This window comes from Microplitis mediator, chromosome 9, assembly GCF_029852145.1.
Source record: "Microplitis mediator isolate UGA2020A chromosome 9, iyMicMedi2.1, whole genome shotgun sequence".
In the NCBI taxonomy this organism is placed as follows: Eukaryota; Metazoa; Arthropoda; class Insecta; order Hymenoptera; family Braconidae; genus Microplitis; species Microplitis mediator.
Window position 1 is genome coordinate 17,506,696 of NC_079977.1, and position 17,474 is coordinate 17,524,169.

At 30.4% G+C, this 17,474-nt stretch overlaps 1 protein-coding gene across 1 annotated transcript; it reads left to right on the top strand.

Moving 5' to 3' along the window:
- Nucleotides 1–289: 289 nt before the first annotated feature.
- Nucleotides 290–3,425, top strand: LOC130674710 (uncharacterized). Its single transcript, XM_057480121.1, has 8 exons — nt 290–518; nt 823–1,032; nt 1,117–1,453; nt 1,537–1,731; nt 1,805–2,132; nt 2,372–2,650; nt 2,745–2,816; nt 3,012–3,425. The coding sequence occupies exons 1-8, from the start codon at nt 448–450 to the stop codon at nt 3,329–3,331; spliced, it is 1,812 nt and encodes a 603-aa protein (XP_057336104.1). The 5' UTR covers nt 290–447; the 3' UTR covers nt 3,332–3,425.
- The last annotated feature ends 14,049 nt before the right edge of the window (nt 3,426–17,474 follow it).

The window sequence follows — 17,474 nt, forward strand, 5'->3', positions numbered from 1 at the left end:
TCGTGTGATTTAAAACTTTAATTATTTATATACAATTTAATTAAATTTGTATCTGAATAAAAAAAATAAGTAAATGAATATATATATATATATATATATATATATATATATATATATATATATATATATATATATATATATATATATATATATATATATATATATATATATTTATATCCAATTAATCCTAAATAATGTTCTTTTGTTGCCGTTCTGTATATGCACTTGTTACCACTACATATAAACCAATAGTTGCTTTCAAAAAAAAAAAAAAATGAAACAAATGAACATCTTATTAACTGAACTACAAACTTGTGTACGCGTGTTACGCATTTCTTTGTTTTAAAGTGACTAAATTTCCGCAAAAAATCGAGATAATTGTTCAATTCTATACAAATTTAAAAAAATCAAAATAAAAGAATTGGAATTCATTGAAAATACAGAAGAATGGCGAACAGAGAAGTTATAGAGGAGGATGGTAATTTTTATCACGTAGAAAAGACAGTAGGAATTAAAAAGTAAGTAATTAAAATTATTATCAATCTTAAGTAGATTAATTTTTAATAACTGTACTTTTATACTATGATGAATGACTATATGAATTCATTAATTTAAATAGTATGTGCATGAGAAAGTAAATAAATTTTATTATCGTTATTTCAAAGTATTGATGGTACCTGTTGTAATTAGATTAATTTATTGCGCATCAGTCATTACACAAAGAATCATGTATGATATATAACCGAAATCAAAAGTTTATACGTAATAGACTGACACAATTCAAATTTGGTCATTAACGAAATTTTTTTTGTTTTTATGTAGGTATGTACACTGTCAAAAAAAAAATTCTAAGAAGTGTCCAGTTCGTGGTGTGAAAGTTCTGGATCGGCCGATAACATTTTTTATATCACAACACAAACATTCGAGTGAATTTTTAAATAATCATATTAAACGGTTCCGAAATGATCTCAAAATAGCAAGTAAAAAATGTTTCTATTCGACCGAAGATATTTATGAAACTGTTTCAAGTTTGTAAGTAAATTATATGCACAAAAAAATTATGTTTTAATTTTTTTTTTTTTTTTAATTATATGTGTCGAATATATATTTTTTCAGTTACCCTGATGCAAAGCTTAGATTACCATTTACATTAATCAGGACCGCAATGAATAATTGGCAAAAAAAAATATTCGTTGACTTGCCAGCCCCTACTACTTATGAAGATTTGACAAATATGTTATCGAGACGTGAATACTTGAAATTAAAAGAGTATGCTGATGGCAGATTCATAAAATTATATAACGTGGAAAATGATGCTTTATTATTGGGTGATCCAGAATTTGCTCAATCTTTTATGTTTGATGTTTTGCATGTTAGCTCAACAATGAAAGTTGTTCCTCATTTTGGAAATACTCGTCTGCTAACTTTTTTATTGGGTCAACACCATCATTACGTAAGTTACTAAAAATAAAACATGGTTCCTAATGAAATATAATATAAAAATATTTGTGTAAAATAAAAATATATCTCCTATAGGTCTTTCCAATTGGAATAATTTTATGGTCTACACAAACGTATGAAACCTGCGCCACAATAATGTATAATGTGCGAAATTTATTAATACCTGGCATTCATCTTCGTAAAATATATACCGATTTCGACTTTAAAGGGCATATAAAAACAAATTTTCCTGAGAGCCAAGTGTGTGGCACATTTAATAATTATTGCCGTGTAAGTTAATTTGGAAATTAATAGAATTATAAATATTTACTGATCATTTTTTTAAATTTGTTATTATTTATAGATATTATTTTACGAATCTTTTGAAAAAAACGTACAATTTGTCAATGTTGGTCAAGAAAATTTCTTGAGAAATTGTATGTCCCTGATTTTATTACCGAGAGAAATGATAGCTGATGGATTTCAAGAGTTAATTAATTCATTAACACCTCAATTGCAAAATGAACTCTCGGATTTTATAAATTACTTTCGAGAAACATGGATACAAGGAGTTGGGGTTGAATCAATGAGTCTATTCGAAGATACCGACAGCCTTAATACAGTTCCAGTTTTGTTTTGGTCGTTATTGCATAACAACATGAATGATAACCCATCGCTATGGGAGTTTATAAGTTAGTATATATTTTTTCGCAAATTTATTGTTAAAATTGTTTGATTTAATTTAATTAATAACTTGTAGTTTTACAACTAATTCTAAGATTTATTAAACCTATTTAGAACTTTAGATAAATTAATAAATAATGACAGTATTTCATTACTAGTTTAATATAATTGTTATAAATTTTATGTGTCTACAAATTTTTGAAAATTAATACAAATAACTAAAGCTTTGAATTACGATACTTTACAGAAGAATTGATAATTATAATGAACAAGTCTAAAAAAGAAATTGAACGCTTGGATCAGAGTAGATCATCATATATTTCACTAGCTCCACGAGTCAGATTGTGTATCCCAAAAAAGTTAATTGTTGATTTGTGGAAATCATTAAAACAAGGTAAAGTGACGGTTCAACAATTTTTAACTAGTGCAACTACATACCATACAGATCATTATCATGATGTGCTCCATCACGCTGAAATATTGCAAGAAGAACAGCTTGATCTATACCCAAGACTTGATAATAATGGTAATAAAAATTTTTATAACATTTAAAAATATTGATCCTATATTTAAAACAGGGTAATTGGATAAAAATGAAAATAACACTAGCTATATTTCAGATCATATGCCAGCTGACAACAGAGAAGAAGCAGAAGATTTACAACATCTTGAAATCGGATATGAAATTAATGGTAAGTTGAACCTTTGTGTGAAAATATCCGTAATTAAACATTCGCATTGAGAACAATAGAATTCCAATTGAATAAACTCAGTCAACCATAATTATATTGTTCTCAATAGTATTCTATTTTTAATTCGGGATGTTTCGTTTTCAATAAATAAATGCAATATAAAAACTTTAATATTTCACTTTTATACTTGATTAGATGGAAATGCTGAATACTTGGAGCCGATTAATGAACAAGATGATGATATGAATGAAGAAAATTTAAATAATGATAATAATGAAAATAACGCAGAAGAAGAAAACGACGAAGAGGTGGATATTCAGAATATTTGTATGATTTGTGTGACAGAAGATCGAAAAATGATTTGCATTCCATGCAATCATTACGGCATGTGTTATAATTGTTCTCAACAAATACGTAAAGTTGCTGCTGAAAAACGTCTACAATTAAAGTGCCCTTTTTGCAACGAGCCAGTGCAGAACTTTGCTCGTGTATTTGAAATGATAAGAAACATATGATCACAATTGCATAAGTATGTTTTTTAACAACAAAACTATATGTTTTTTAACAAAAAAAATATATATTGAAATTTTATTTATTAATTATATTAACATCCAGTAAAATACTTCATTTTTTAAATTATGCTTTTTTAATGTAACTAAAAATTATATGAAAAAAATTATATTAAAATTGTTTTGTGTGTAATTTTCATAATAATATCTTTATTTCTAATAAAAAATTGAGTTTAATCAAATTTTACAAGCTTATATTTTAATTACTCATATTCAATTATAATTTATTTAATTAAGCACTATAATTTAGTTACAACAACAATATGTTGACAATGAATTAATAAATTTTTTTCTTAAATTTAAATTTGCAGATATGTTTCCTTCTTTAATAGTAGATTTCTGTTTGAAGAAAAATTTATACCGTGTTACTTACTTATCAACAATCGCAAAAAGCAGTCGATAAAGAAGTAATTAACTTAACTAACAAAATAGGTTACTTAAAGGACTAGATATTTCGGACGATTTTTCAATTTCTTAATTTTTTTCTCGAGTAATTTTTATTTCTACCAAATTTGTTTTCGTTCTAATAAACATATCGGATAATATTTTCATCTTCAAACTTTTGTCCATCACTTTTTATTTCGCTCTTGTATATTTCTCGGTTAATTTTCTTTTCATGTAAACTATACTGTCGTCACATTATTCATAGCCAGACGTTTCTGGCACCCTTGCGCGGCAGTTTCAGCATGCGCGCGCCATCACTCTAGCGAGCGCGGTTTTTAAATAATTTTTTTTTACAATTAAATATCAATTAAAAAATTTGAAAACATTCTGGTGTCATCTAGACACTTCAAAGAATATGATTTCGCGGTAATAAAAGTTGCATCACCATTTTTCAAAAAGTTATTCAATTGTTAATCAACATTTTTTTTACAGGTTTGTGTTGTCATAAAAGGCGGCATAAAAGTTTAAATAATTAATCTATAAATTTTTTGTTTCTTGGTGCCCTTTTAATAAACATACTTAACAAGATGACAGTATGAAAGTTTATACAATATTTTGATTTCATTAATTAAAATTAAAAAATTTTTTTAAAGTCATACCCAGGGAGAAAAGTACGACGGGCCCAGGCTTGGCTTGGTATGACTGTGAAATGATAACATTGGGCCAGACCTGGTTGCCAGTCTTGGCCCTGACTTTTTTGCCAGACCTTGCCCAAGCCTCGAAGAAAAAATAAATTTTATTATTATTAACTTCGTAGAATTTATGATCATTAACGTTTAAACTATCCAAAGGAGGTAAATGATGTGAAAAAAAATCGGTGAAAATTCTGCTGGGCTCCAGGCACCCTTATGGTTTTAGTAACGCGATATAAAATTTGTACATATTTTTTGATTTTCATCATCGTCCCAACTTGAGTATAATTTGAAATAAAAATATTGATATGGATTTAAATTTCTTGTTGGCTAGATTTATATGCCAGTGTAAATTCAATTTATTATAAAAAGTCCACTTACATTTATCAAATTTCATAGTGATGCAATTTCTCGATTCTAATTAGTTAAAATTAAGAATGAAGAGAGAAAATAATATCGTCATGATTGGTTCTTTTTAAGGAGTCAGGGTAAACTTAACCTCTCTGGTAATTGGTCAAATTTTAGTGGAGGGGGTGATCCGTGTTTATATATGAGTCAGACGGTCAGTAGCAGTCATTACGCTCGAAACGTTGCGCTGTACCCCTCGCAAGTTACATTCTTCATTTATTGACGATCGAGTGTTTGACACATCATGGACTGTAATTTTCAAAATTCAACGTACACAACTGTACACTCCTTCGAACTGGAGTACTTCGACGAACTCCTCTTCATTAACGATGCTGGGACAGTTAGTCCGATGTTTATAGAGTTTTCTTCAGGTTTACACGTCAACGACGTTTGGAGCTTCAAAGTAGAGGTTAGCCACGACGAAGAAGATGAACATTGGATCACCTTGGGGATCCTTCCATTGAAATCGGAGCATTCCGAAATCAGCTTCGAGCTCGAATGCCGTGTGGTGGATGAGGAAGGTAACCTACTGCGACTGCCAGCAAAAATACAACCTTTCAAAGACTACGACAATTACGTATATCTCGGGGGTTTCTTCAAACGAAATGACCCCGACTTATTGCGTCTACTGGTGGACGGGAATTTAATTTTACAGATAGAGCTGACTGTTCTTCTAGGCGACGATGCAGATAATTAGATACTCAAGTTCCCGAACTTTGAGTTGAAAACGGCCCTTTTCAGGGCCACCAAATTTTTTACACGTAAAAACTAACTCAAATTTTATATATACCTGAACTCATATCCTTAGTCCAAAACTCTTCCAAAATTAATATTCATCTATTTAATGCCTAATAAAGATAATTAATCTAAATCTTCCCTCCAATATTTTTCCTACATTAATTCCTACTTTTCAAATTTCAGAAAACATTAAAAATTTCCAACATATATTTATGATACAATTTCCAATTTTTTTTTTCAAACCATTTCGATCATTTATGCGCATGAAATGCTAATAAAAAACGAAAAAAAAAAAAATCATATTTTTGTTTAAATAAAACTCTGACGTAATCAAGTTTTTTAATTTTCAGGCGAGAGTAGAGCATATCTACGCTCGCGCTTAAGGCATGCAATATATAAATTTATTATATTTTGTTTTCTTATGTCGTTGATTCAATTAAAAATAGGGGAGCCTGAGGCACGAAGGCCCCCCCAGAGAGGAAAGTACCACGGGCCCAGGCTTGGCCCAGACTTGGCCCAACTTTGTAGAACCTTGGGCCAGGCTTGTAAGCCAGTCTTGGCCCAGCCTTGGTAGAAGCCTGGAATGATAATCTTGGGCCAAGCCTGGTTGCCAGACCTGGCCCATGCTTGGTTACCAGACCTGGCCCATGCTTGGTTGCCAGACCTGGCCCAGGCTTCCAGGAAACGAATAAATTTAATTAAAAAAAATTTATTATTATTAACCTCGTAGAATTCATGATCATTAACGTTTTAATTATCTAAGGGGAGTAAATGATGTGAAAAAAACTCGGTGGAAATTCTGCTGGACTCTGGGCGCGAACTGTCGTCCTTCTGATTACTGGGTCCGAACGGTAGCTACTGGACGAACCTACTAACGTTGAACTGATACATTTATATGATCTACTTGTATAAACCATGGGTATATCCAAACTTGGGTAATCCTACCTTGGCCCAAGCCCGGGTAATCATTGTAACGGCCAAGGCTAGGTTACCCAGTCCTGGCCCAAGCCTGGCTTGCCATTGGATGGCCAAGGCTAGGTTACCCAGTCTTGGCCTAAGGCTGGGTTGCCATTGGACGACCAAGGCTAGGTTACCCAGTCTTGGCCCAAGTCTGGCTTGCCATTGGACGGCCAAGGCTAGGTTACCCAGTCCTGGCCCAAGCCTGGGCCAATATAGGTGTGCCAAAGCTAGGTTCCCCAGTGCTGGGCCAAGTAGGGGCCCGTTGTTCAACTCTGGCAGCTCCTGTATGGGCCCTTCAAAAATTAGGTATAAAAAATTTGTCTTTTACTTTCCGTCGAGTTATGACCTCTATAATGTTTTTATCATATTTTAGGCCAATATGACATATGTGGAGCAAAATAGATCACTCGAAAAAAAAAAAACAATTTTAACGAAAAAAATATTTTTTTTTTATTTTCCGTCAAGTTAATTATTTCGTTACAATTTTTATTTTTTTTTTAATAGTCCATTCCATTCCACATATCACATATTGACCTGAAATATAATAAACATATTATAGAGGTCATAACTTGACGGAAAATAAAAAAAAAAATTTTTTTTTAATTTTTTGGAGAAAGGGGCCCTTTGTGCCCCAGCAAATAAAAATTTTTTTTTTTATTTATTGCACAATTTCGACTGATTTTTTCGAAATTGACGGAAAATAAACGAATTTGATGGTTAAAAGCCACAGAAAGAAACAACCGGCTTAAGGGAGCCTTCGTGCCCCAACCTCCCCTATCTACATTATTATAAAGAGAATATGGATTCTTTACTTTTTATTAACAATCTAAAGCATTAAAAAATGAAATATGTACATAAAGCAATCAAGAAAATTTTATTTTTTCGATTACTTTGTTTTTTTATTGATAAAAGCTACATTTTCGTTGATTTTTTAAGTGAAAGACATAAATCATATCATTCCAAGTAAAGCATTGATACCATTAGTTCAATAATCAAAAACTTATTCAGCTGGTGCAACAAAATTAAAATTCGATATCTCAACAGAATTTATATTAAAACCAGCGAAAATGCCAACTGATGACTATCGATTTAACCACTATGACCGTTCATTGATCGACTCTCATCATTCTAATTGAAGAACATCGACAGCCGTTTTGTCCAGTGAGACGACTTGAAGTACTGGAGAGGAATAGCGCTCTCTCCGTGGTCCGCGCTTGGAAAGTGGTCTCTCCATGGTCCGCGCCACTTAACATTCATTATTTTAAGAAATTCAAGTATAAAATTTTCATCAATCTGTATTTTTTTCAATGCCAGCTTAATAAAAACATGTAAGATATATTTCTTCTAATAAAAGAGAGAGTGAGAGAGAAAGAGAGAGTTTTGTCTCTCAACAGAAGATTTCACTAGATTAAAGATGTGTAAGTTGATTTTTTTTTTTCCAAGCTCTGGGGGCGATCACTGGCCGGTAGTAGACCTTAAGTAGAATTAAGTTTTTTGCACATATCTGTTATCGTATGTTTTATTCAAATATTAAAAACTATAGTATTATATAGTAACGATAATTACTCTGTTATAAGACTCAAGAAAATTTTCCTTCAACAAAGATATTTTCCAGCGGGCGGAATGAAAACCGGAAATTTTTTGAACGAAGTAAAATAATTTCTTGAATTAAAAAAAAAATTTTTAAACCAAAATATATTTCATACTTGGTCTAATAATAGAATTACTCTTTTTTAAAGCTTGCATTTCTGAGTAAAATAAACATTTTCTTTAACCTAAGTATTACGTTACTTACTTGAACCAAGAATATATGATGTTTTGAAACAATAAACGGTATAAACTTGAACTAACAATAAAGGGAGTTGGTTTAAAAAATGTAAACTCTTGGTTTGAGTAGTGTACTTTTTCTGACCAATCACACGAAAAATCTCAAACTAAGATTATTAGAGTCTCAGCCAGGAAAGTTCTGTCCTGAATTCATACACAGTCGCTTCCTCCTTTGCACCCTAAGAAACGAATACTACTTACTCTCTCTTTTTGTGCTGGCGCAGTAAACGAATACTAAGTCCATTTTTTTATTTTAAATAAATTAATGCAATCATACAATATTAAATAATTTCTCTATTTTTTTTTGTACCTAAATTTGTTTTTATTAAAAAATTTTTTTATTTTTATGTCGAAATTCATTAATGAACGGATTCATATGATCCGTTCAGCATTGTGCTAAAATGTCGGAACTAAAATTTGTCCAAATTATTGTTGATAATAATATTTAAAATCTATATTCTGTGTTTGGGATTTAAAAATGTGACTGACGATTTGGCCAGTGTGGCTCAATATATGTAGGCAAAGTAAACGTAGCCCAACAAAAGCTGGGATGGCTTCGTTAGTAATGCTTTCGCGCGACGCTGAATCGGTCTGGATTCGATTCTTTCACTAAGCGATAATTATTTTTCTCTATTTGTTTTATATATTTAACTCATTGCAAAACTTTCCTATCCCTTAATAATGCTTCTAATAAAGAATTTATTTATTTCACAACATTGTTCATGAAATATTTTAACAAAAAAAAAATTGTTTGGATAAAAAAATTACAAAAAAAAAAAATTTTTGGTAGCTTGATAAACTTATTTGCTTACTTGAAGAAATTTATTTCTTGGTTGAAAAATTTTTTTTTTGTTTGCGACAAAAAAAAAATTTCTTGGCCCAAGAAAGTTTGGTTTTGGTTGAAAAAATTATTTTTCATAGTTCAAAAACTTTCTTGTTTTAGGTCAAGATATTCTTTTTTGACTAAAAAATGTAACAATTTTCAGCCAAGAAAAAAAATTTTGCGAATTAAAAAAAAAAATGTTCTGGCTACCAAGAAAAAAATGGTTTGGGCAAAGAGAGTTTTTCTTGACTTAAAGAATTTTAGTTTCAGACTGAGAAATAATGTCTTCCACGAAGGAAATAATTTCTTGATCCAAATAATTTTTTACTTCAATAAAGTACAAAATTTCGCTTAGTTCAAGAAACAAATTTCGAAGACATATTATTTCTTGGTTCAAGATTTCCTTCTTTTCTGTGCACACCCACACACGGATGGTATTCTAAACATAGTCAGAATAGCTTCCTACACGGAACGAATTTTCGTATGAATATTGCCATGTTATTTATTAAAAAAATTACTCTAAATTGAGTAATCTTGGGCCATTACGACTTTTTACTTTCGAATTACGAAATTTTACTCTTTCAGTGAGTAAAAATCAATCAGATTAATTTTTACTCACAATTACGAGTAAAAATTACACCTAGCGGCTATCTAAATAAATTCTCTCTAATTTAATTTTTACTCGTAGGTTATGATAAAAAGTTGATGATTCAATTTATAAAATTTATATTGAATCACAATAAAAATTACAATTAATAGGCTGAAATTTTCATAAAAAATCTAAAAATCATCTAATTGCTTTAGAATATGACTTAAAATAAATGTTTTGAAAAATAATAAACAAAAAATTACCCTTATTGTGTTGAAAAAGATAAGATACAAATTTATTTTTAATTTTAAAATAAATATTAAGTCATAGAGAGATACAGAGATCGTCTTTTTTTCCAAGCCTACGTCTGTGTGCATAACATGTAAGTTGTCGCGAGCAAAATAAAAGACATTTAATTGAAGCCGATATTAACCAAAGATTAACGGAGACTACTGAAATATTACTCTGCAGTTTAGAGTAAAAATTACTTCCATAGATAAGAAAATTTATTTGAGTTATAAGCAGTTTTTCATCAAAAAGTTAATGGGTTTAAAAGAATGGTATATTGGGGAGTAAAAATCAATCGCATGGAGTAAAAATTAATAGATTAAGATGAGATATTCACAATAATCGATTAAATATAAGACTTTTAAAAAATTACTCAGTAGTAGAGTAAAACATGGTCTAGCAACGTTAATATTTAAACAAAAAATATTAAATTTCAAACAAAAAATACCAATTTTTTGCAACGGCCCAGGATTACTCGAAATTACAGAGTAATTTTTATCAAAAAATTCTATCCGTGTATAAAATATAAATAAACAATATATTAAATATAGTTTACTTTTGGCCGATTTTCGTATATATTTTACATATTTTAAATATATTAAAAATATATCTTAGAATGTATGAAAATATACAAAAAAATAAATTTTTAAAATTTTATTTTCTATGTTGGTGATAACCTCAAAAATATATTACTAATATATTTTTTTTATATTACCATACCTATATTTTTTTTATATTTTAAATATAAAAAAAATATTTTTTTTGTATATTTTATATATTCTAAGATATTTAAAATATATAATAATCGGCTAAAAGTTAGTTATTTAAAATATATTTTTTATAGAACGATTTTTAATTGTTTTTGTCGATATATACTATTACATATAAAGAAAATCTTCTCGAGCTCCTTGAGGTCGAAAACATTGTTGTGAATACTCGAAGAGCTCGAAAACAGCGGGAAGATTTAGGGCTGGCCCGTAGGGTCAACCGATAGACAGATTTTTTTTATAAGTTTTAGGTTTGAAAAAAAATTGGAAATTTTAAGACGGCTAAATCGTATATCATAAGCATATGTTGGAAATTTTTTGACATTTGAAAAGTAGGCATTAATGTGGGAAAAATATTGTAGGGAAGATTTATATTAATTATTATGATCCTGAAGTTAGCAGACATTTGAAAATTTTTGTTTTTCAACAAATTAATTGCAAAAAAATAAAATAAAAATATGCACATGTAGAAAATTAAAATAACTACAGGTGCAATTTTTTCAAATATTTTTTTTTTATGATTTATCATCTAAAAAAAAAATCCAAAAATTATTAGATGTCTGTTAACTTCAGTATCATTAATTATCTTTATTAGGCATTAAATAAATAAATATTAATTTTGGATGAGTTTTGGACAAAAGATATGAGTTGAGGTATGTATAAAACTTGAGTTAGTGTTTACGTGTAAAAAATTTGGTGGCCCTGAAAAGGGCCGTTTTCAACTCAAAGTTCGGAAACTTGAGTATCTAATTATCTGCATCGTCGCCTAGAAAAACGGTCAGCTGTATCTGTAAAATTAGATTTCCATCCACCAGTAGACGCAATAAGTCGGGGTCACTTCGTTTGAAGAAATCTCCGAGGTTTATGTAATTTTCGTAGTCGTAGAAAGGATCTATATTTCTAGGCAGTCTCAGTAGGTTACCTTCCTCATCCACTACACAGCATTCGAGTTCGAAGCTGAGTTTGGAATGCTCCGATTTGAATGGAAGGAACCCCCAGGATATCCAGTGTTCATCTTCTTCGTCGTGGCTAACCTCCACTTTGAAGCCCCAAACGTCGTTAACGTCGACGGGTGAACAAAACATCTCGTATATCGGAGTAATTGTCCCAGTCTCGTTGGTGAAGAGAAGTTTATCGAAGTCATCCACCACAAACATGCATGCACTTGTCCACCTTAATTTTTGAAAACCACAGTCCATGATGATTCAGGCAATTGATCGTCACTAAATAAAGAATTTAACTTGCGAGGCGTACAGCGCAACGTTTCGAGCGTTATGACTGCTATACTGACCGTGTGGCTTATATAATATGAACACGGATCACCCCCTCCACTAAATTTTGACTAACTACCAGAATGGTAAATTTTACCCCCACTCCTTAAAAATGACCAATCATGACGATCTTATTTTCTCTCTTCATTCTCAATTTTAACTAATCAAAATCGAGGAATTGCATCACTATGAAATATGATCAATGTAAGTGGACTTTTTATAATAAATTGAATTTACACTGGCATGTAAATCCAGCCAACAAGAAACTTAAATCCATATTAATATTATTATTTTAAATTATACTCAAGTTGGGACGATGATGAAAATAAATAAATAAGTACAAATTTTATATCTCGTTACTAGAAACTTGTTTCTTCTATACATAAATGACATTCCCAAGCATCCAAAAACATCTCTTGCTCTATTTGCTGACGATACAGCCATCTATAGTTCATCATACAGTAAAGACATAATAGTCAATTAATTTAAATTCAACGTTACAAATCGGCTTTTGCGCGGCAGTTTCAGCATGCGCGCGCCATCACTCTAGCGAGCGCGGTTTTTAAATAATTTTTTTTTACAATTAAATATCAATTAAAAAATTTGAAAACATTCTGGTGTCATCTAGACACTTCAAAGAATATGATTTCGCGGTAATAAAAGTTGCATCACCATTTTTCAAAAAGTTATTCAATTGTTAATCAACATTTTTTTTACAGGTTTGTGTTGTCATAAAAGGCGGCATAAAAGTTTAAATAATTAATCTATAAATTTTTTGTTTCTTGGTGCCCTTTTAATAAACATACTTAACAAGATGACAGTATGAAAGTTTATACAATATTTTGATTTCATTAATTAAAATTAAAAAATTTTTTTAAAGTCATACCCAGGGAGAAAAGTACGACGGGCCCAGGCTTGGCTTGGTATGACTGTGAAATGATAACATTGGGCCAGACCTGGTTGCCAGTCTTGGCCCTGACTTTTTTGCCAGACCTTGCCCAAGCCTCGAAGAAAAAATAAATTTTATTATTATTAACTTCGTAGAATTTATGATCATTAACGTTTAAACTATCCAAAGGAGGTAAATGATGTGAAAAAAAATCGGTGAAAATTCTGCTGGGCTCCAGGCACCCTTATGGTTTTAGTAACGCGATATAAAATTTGTACATATTTTTTGATTTTCATCATCGTCCCAACTTGAGTATAATTTGAAATAAAAATATTGATATGGATTTAAATTTCTTGTTGGCTAGATTTATATGCCAGTGTAAATTCAATTTATTATAAAAAGTCCACTTACATTTATCAAATTTCATAGTGATGCAATTTCTCGATTCTAATTAGTTAAAATTAAGAATGAAGAGAGAAAATAATATCGTCATGATTGGTTCTTTTTAAGGAGTCAGGGTAAACTTAACCTCTCTGGTAATTGGTCAAATTTTAGTGGAGGGGGTGATCCGTGTTTATATATGAGTCAGACGGTCAGTAGCAGTCATTACGCTCGAAACGTTGCGCTGTACCCCTCGCAAGTTACATTCTTCATTTATTGACGATCGAGTGTTTGACACATCATGGACTGTAATTTTCAAAATTCAACGTACACAACTGTACACTCCTTCGAACTGGAGTACTTCGACGAACTCCTCTTCATTAACGATGCTGGGACAGTTAGTCCGATGTTTATAGAGTTTTCTTCAGGTTTACACGTCAACGACGTTTGGAGCTTCAAAGTAGAGGTTAGCCACGACGAAGAAGATGAACATTGGATCACCTTGGGGATCCTTCCATTGAAATCGGAGCATTCCGAAATCAGCTTCGAGCTCGAATGCCGTGTGGTGGATGAGGAAGGTAACCTACTGCGACTGCCAGCAAAAATACAACCTTTCAAAGACTACGACAATTACGTATATCTCGGGGGTTTCTTCAAACGAAATGACCCCGACTTATTGCGTCTACTGGTGGACGGGAATTTAATTTTACAGATAGAGCTGACTGTTCTTCTAGGCGACGATGCAGATAATTAGATACTCAAGTTCCCGAACTTTGAGTTGAAAACGGCCCTTTTCAGGGCCACCAAATTTTTTACACGTAAAAACTAACTCAAATTTTATATATACCTGAACTCATATCCTTAGTCCAAAACTCTTCCAAAATTAATATTCATCTATTTAATGCCTAATAAAGATAATTAATCTAAATCTTCCCTCCAATATTTTTCCTACATTAATTCCTACTTTTCAAATTTCAGAAAACATTAAAAATTTCCAACATATATTTATGATACAATTTCCAATTTTTTTTTTCAAACCATTTCGATCATTTATGCGCATGAAATGCTAATAAAAAACGAAAAAAAAAAAAATCATATTTTTGTTTAAATAAAACTCTGACGTAATCAAGTTTTTTAATTTTCAGGCGAGAGTAGAGCATATCTACGCTCGCGCTTAAGGCATGCAATATATAAATTTATTATATTTTGTTTTCTTATGTCGTTGATTCAATTAAAAATAGGGGAGCCTGAGGCACGAAGGCCCCCTTCAAAAATTAGGTATAAAAAATTTGTCTTTTACTTTCCGTCGAGTTATGACCTCTATAATGTTTTTATCATATTTTAGGCCAATATGACATATGTGGAGCAAAATAGATCACTCGAAAAAAAAAAAACAATTTTAACGAAAAAAATATTTTTTTTTTATTTTCCGTCAAGTTAATTATTTCGTTACAATTTTTATTTTTTTTTTAATAGTCCATTCCATTCCACATATCACATATTGACCTGAAATATAATAAACATATTATAGAGGTCATAACTTGACGGAAAATAAAAAAAAAAATTTTTTTTTAATTTTTTGGAGAAAGGGGCCCTTTGTGCCCCAGCAAATAAAAATTTTTTTTTTTATTTATTGCACAATTTCGACTGATTTTTTCGAAATTGACGGAAAATAAACGAATTTGATGGTTAAAAGCCACAGAAAGAAACAACCGGCTTAAGGGAGCCTTCGTGCCCCAACCTCCCCTATCTACATTATTATAAAGAGAATATGGATTCTTTACTTTTTATTAACAATCTAAAGCATTAAAAAATGAAATATGTACATAAAGCAATCAAGAAAATTTTATTTTTTCGATTACTTTGTTTTTTTATTGATAAAAGCTACATTTTCGTTGATTTTTTAAGTGAAAGACATAAATCATATCATTCCAAGTAAAGCATTGATACCATTAGTTCAATAATCAAAAACTTATTCAGCTGGTGCAACAAAATTAAAATTCGATATCTCAACAGAATTTATATTAAAACCAGCGAAAATGCCAACTGATGACTATCGATTTAACCACTATGACCGTTCATTGATCGACTCTCATCATTCTAATTGAAGAACATCGACAGCCGTTTTGTCCAGTGAGACGACTTGAAGTACTGGAGAGGAATAGCGCTCTCTCCGTGGTCCGCGCTTGGAAAGTGGTCTCTCCATGGTCCGCGCCACTTAACATTCATTATTTTAAGAAATTCAAGTATAAAATTTTCATCAATCTGTATTTTTTTCAATGCCAGCTTAATAAAAACATGTAAGATATATTTCTTCTAATAAAAGAGAGAGTGAGAGAGAAAGAGAGAGTTTTGTCTCTCAACAGAAGATTTCACTAGATTAAAGATGTGTAAGTTGATTTTTTTTTTTCCAAGCTCTGGGGGCGATCACTGGCCGGTAGTAGACCTTAAGTAGAATTAAGTTTTTTGCACATATCTGTTATCGTATGTTTTATTCAAATATTAAAAACTATAGTATTATATAGTAACGATAATTACTCTGTTATAAGACTCAAGAAAATTTTCCTTCAACAAAGATATTTTCCAGCGGGCGGAATGAAAACCGGAAATTTTTTGAACGAAGTAAAATAATTTCTTGAATTAAAAAAAAAATTTTTAAACCAAAATATATTTCATACTTGGTCTAATAATAGAATTACTCTTTTTTAAAGCTTGCATTTCTGAGTAAAATAAACATTTTCTTTAACCTAAGTATTACGTTACTTACTTGAACCAAGAATATATGATGTTTTGAAACAATAAACGGTATAAACTTGAACTAACAATAAAGGGAGTTGGTTTAAAAAATGTAAACTCTTGGTTTGAGTAGTGTACTTTTTCTGACCAATCACACGAAAAATCTCAAACTAAGATTATTAGAGTCTCAGCCAGGAAAGTTCTGTCCTGAATTCATACACAGTCGCTTCCTCCTTTGCACCCTAAGAAACGAATACTACTTACTCTCTCTTTTTGTGCTGGCGCAGTAAACGAATACTAAGTCCATTTTTTTATTTTAAATAAATTAATGCAATCATACAATATTAAATAATTTCTCTATTTTTTTTTGTACCTAAATTTGTTTTTATTAAAAAATTTTTTTATTTTTATGTCGAAATTCATTAATGAACGGATTCATATGATCCGTTCAGCATTGTGCTAAAATGTCGGAACTAAAATTTGTCCAAATTATTGTTGATAATAATATTTAAAATCTATATTCTGTGTTTGGGATTTAAAAATGTGACTGACGATTTGGCCAGTGTGGCTCAATATATGTAGGCAAAGTAAACGTAGCCCAACAAAAGCTGGGATGGCTTCGTTAGTAATGCTTTCGCGCGACGCTGAATCGGTCTGGATTCGATTCTTTCACTAAGCGATAATTATTTTTCTCTATTTGTTTTATATATTTAACTCATTGCAAAACTTTCCTATCCCTTAATAATGCTTCTAATAAAGAATTTATTTATTTCACAACATTGTTCATGAAATATTTTAACAAAAAAAAAATTGTTTGGATAAAAAAATTACAAAAAAAAAAAATTTTTGGTAGCTTGATAAACTTATTTGCTTACTTGAAGAAATTTATTTCTTGGTTGAAAAATTTTTTTTTTGTTTGCGACAAAAAAAAAATTTCTTGGCCCAAGAAAGTTTGGTTTTGGTTGAAAAAATTATTTTTCATAGTTCAAAAACTTTCTTGTTTTAGGTCAAGATATTCTTTTTTGACTAAAAAATGTAACAATTTTCAGCCAAGAAAAAAAATTTTGCGAATTAAAAAAAAAAATGTTCTGGCTACCAAGAAAAAAATGGTTTGGGCAAAGAGAGTTTTTCTTGACTTAAAGAATTTTAGTTTCAGACTGAGAAATAATGTCTTCCACGAAGGAAATAATTTCTTGATCCAAATAATTTTTTACTTCAATAAAGTACAAAATTTCGCTTAGTTCAAGAAACAAATTTCGAAGACATATTATTTCTTGGTTCAAGATTTCCTTCTTTTCTGTGCACACCCACACACGGATGGTATTCTAAACATAGT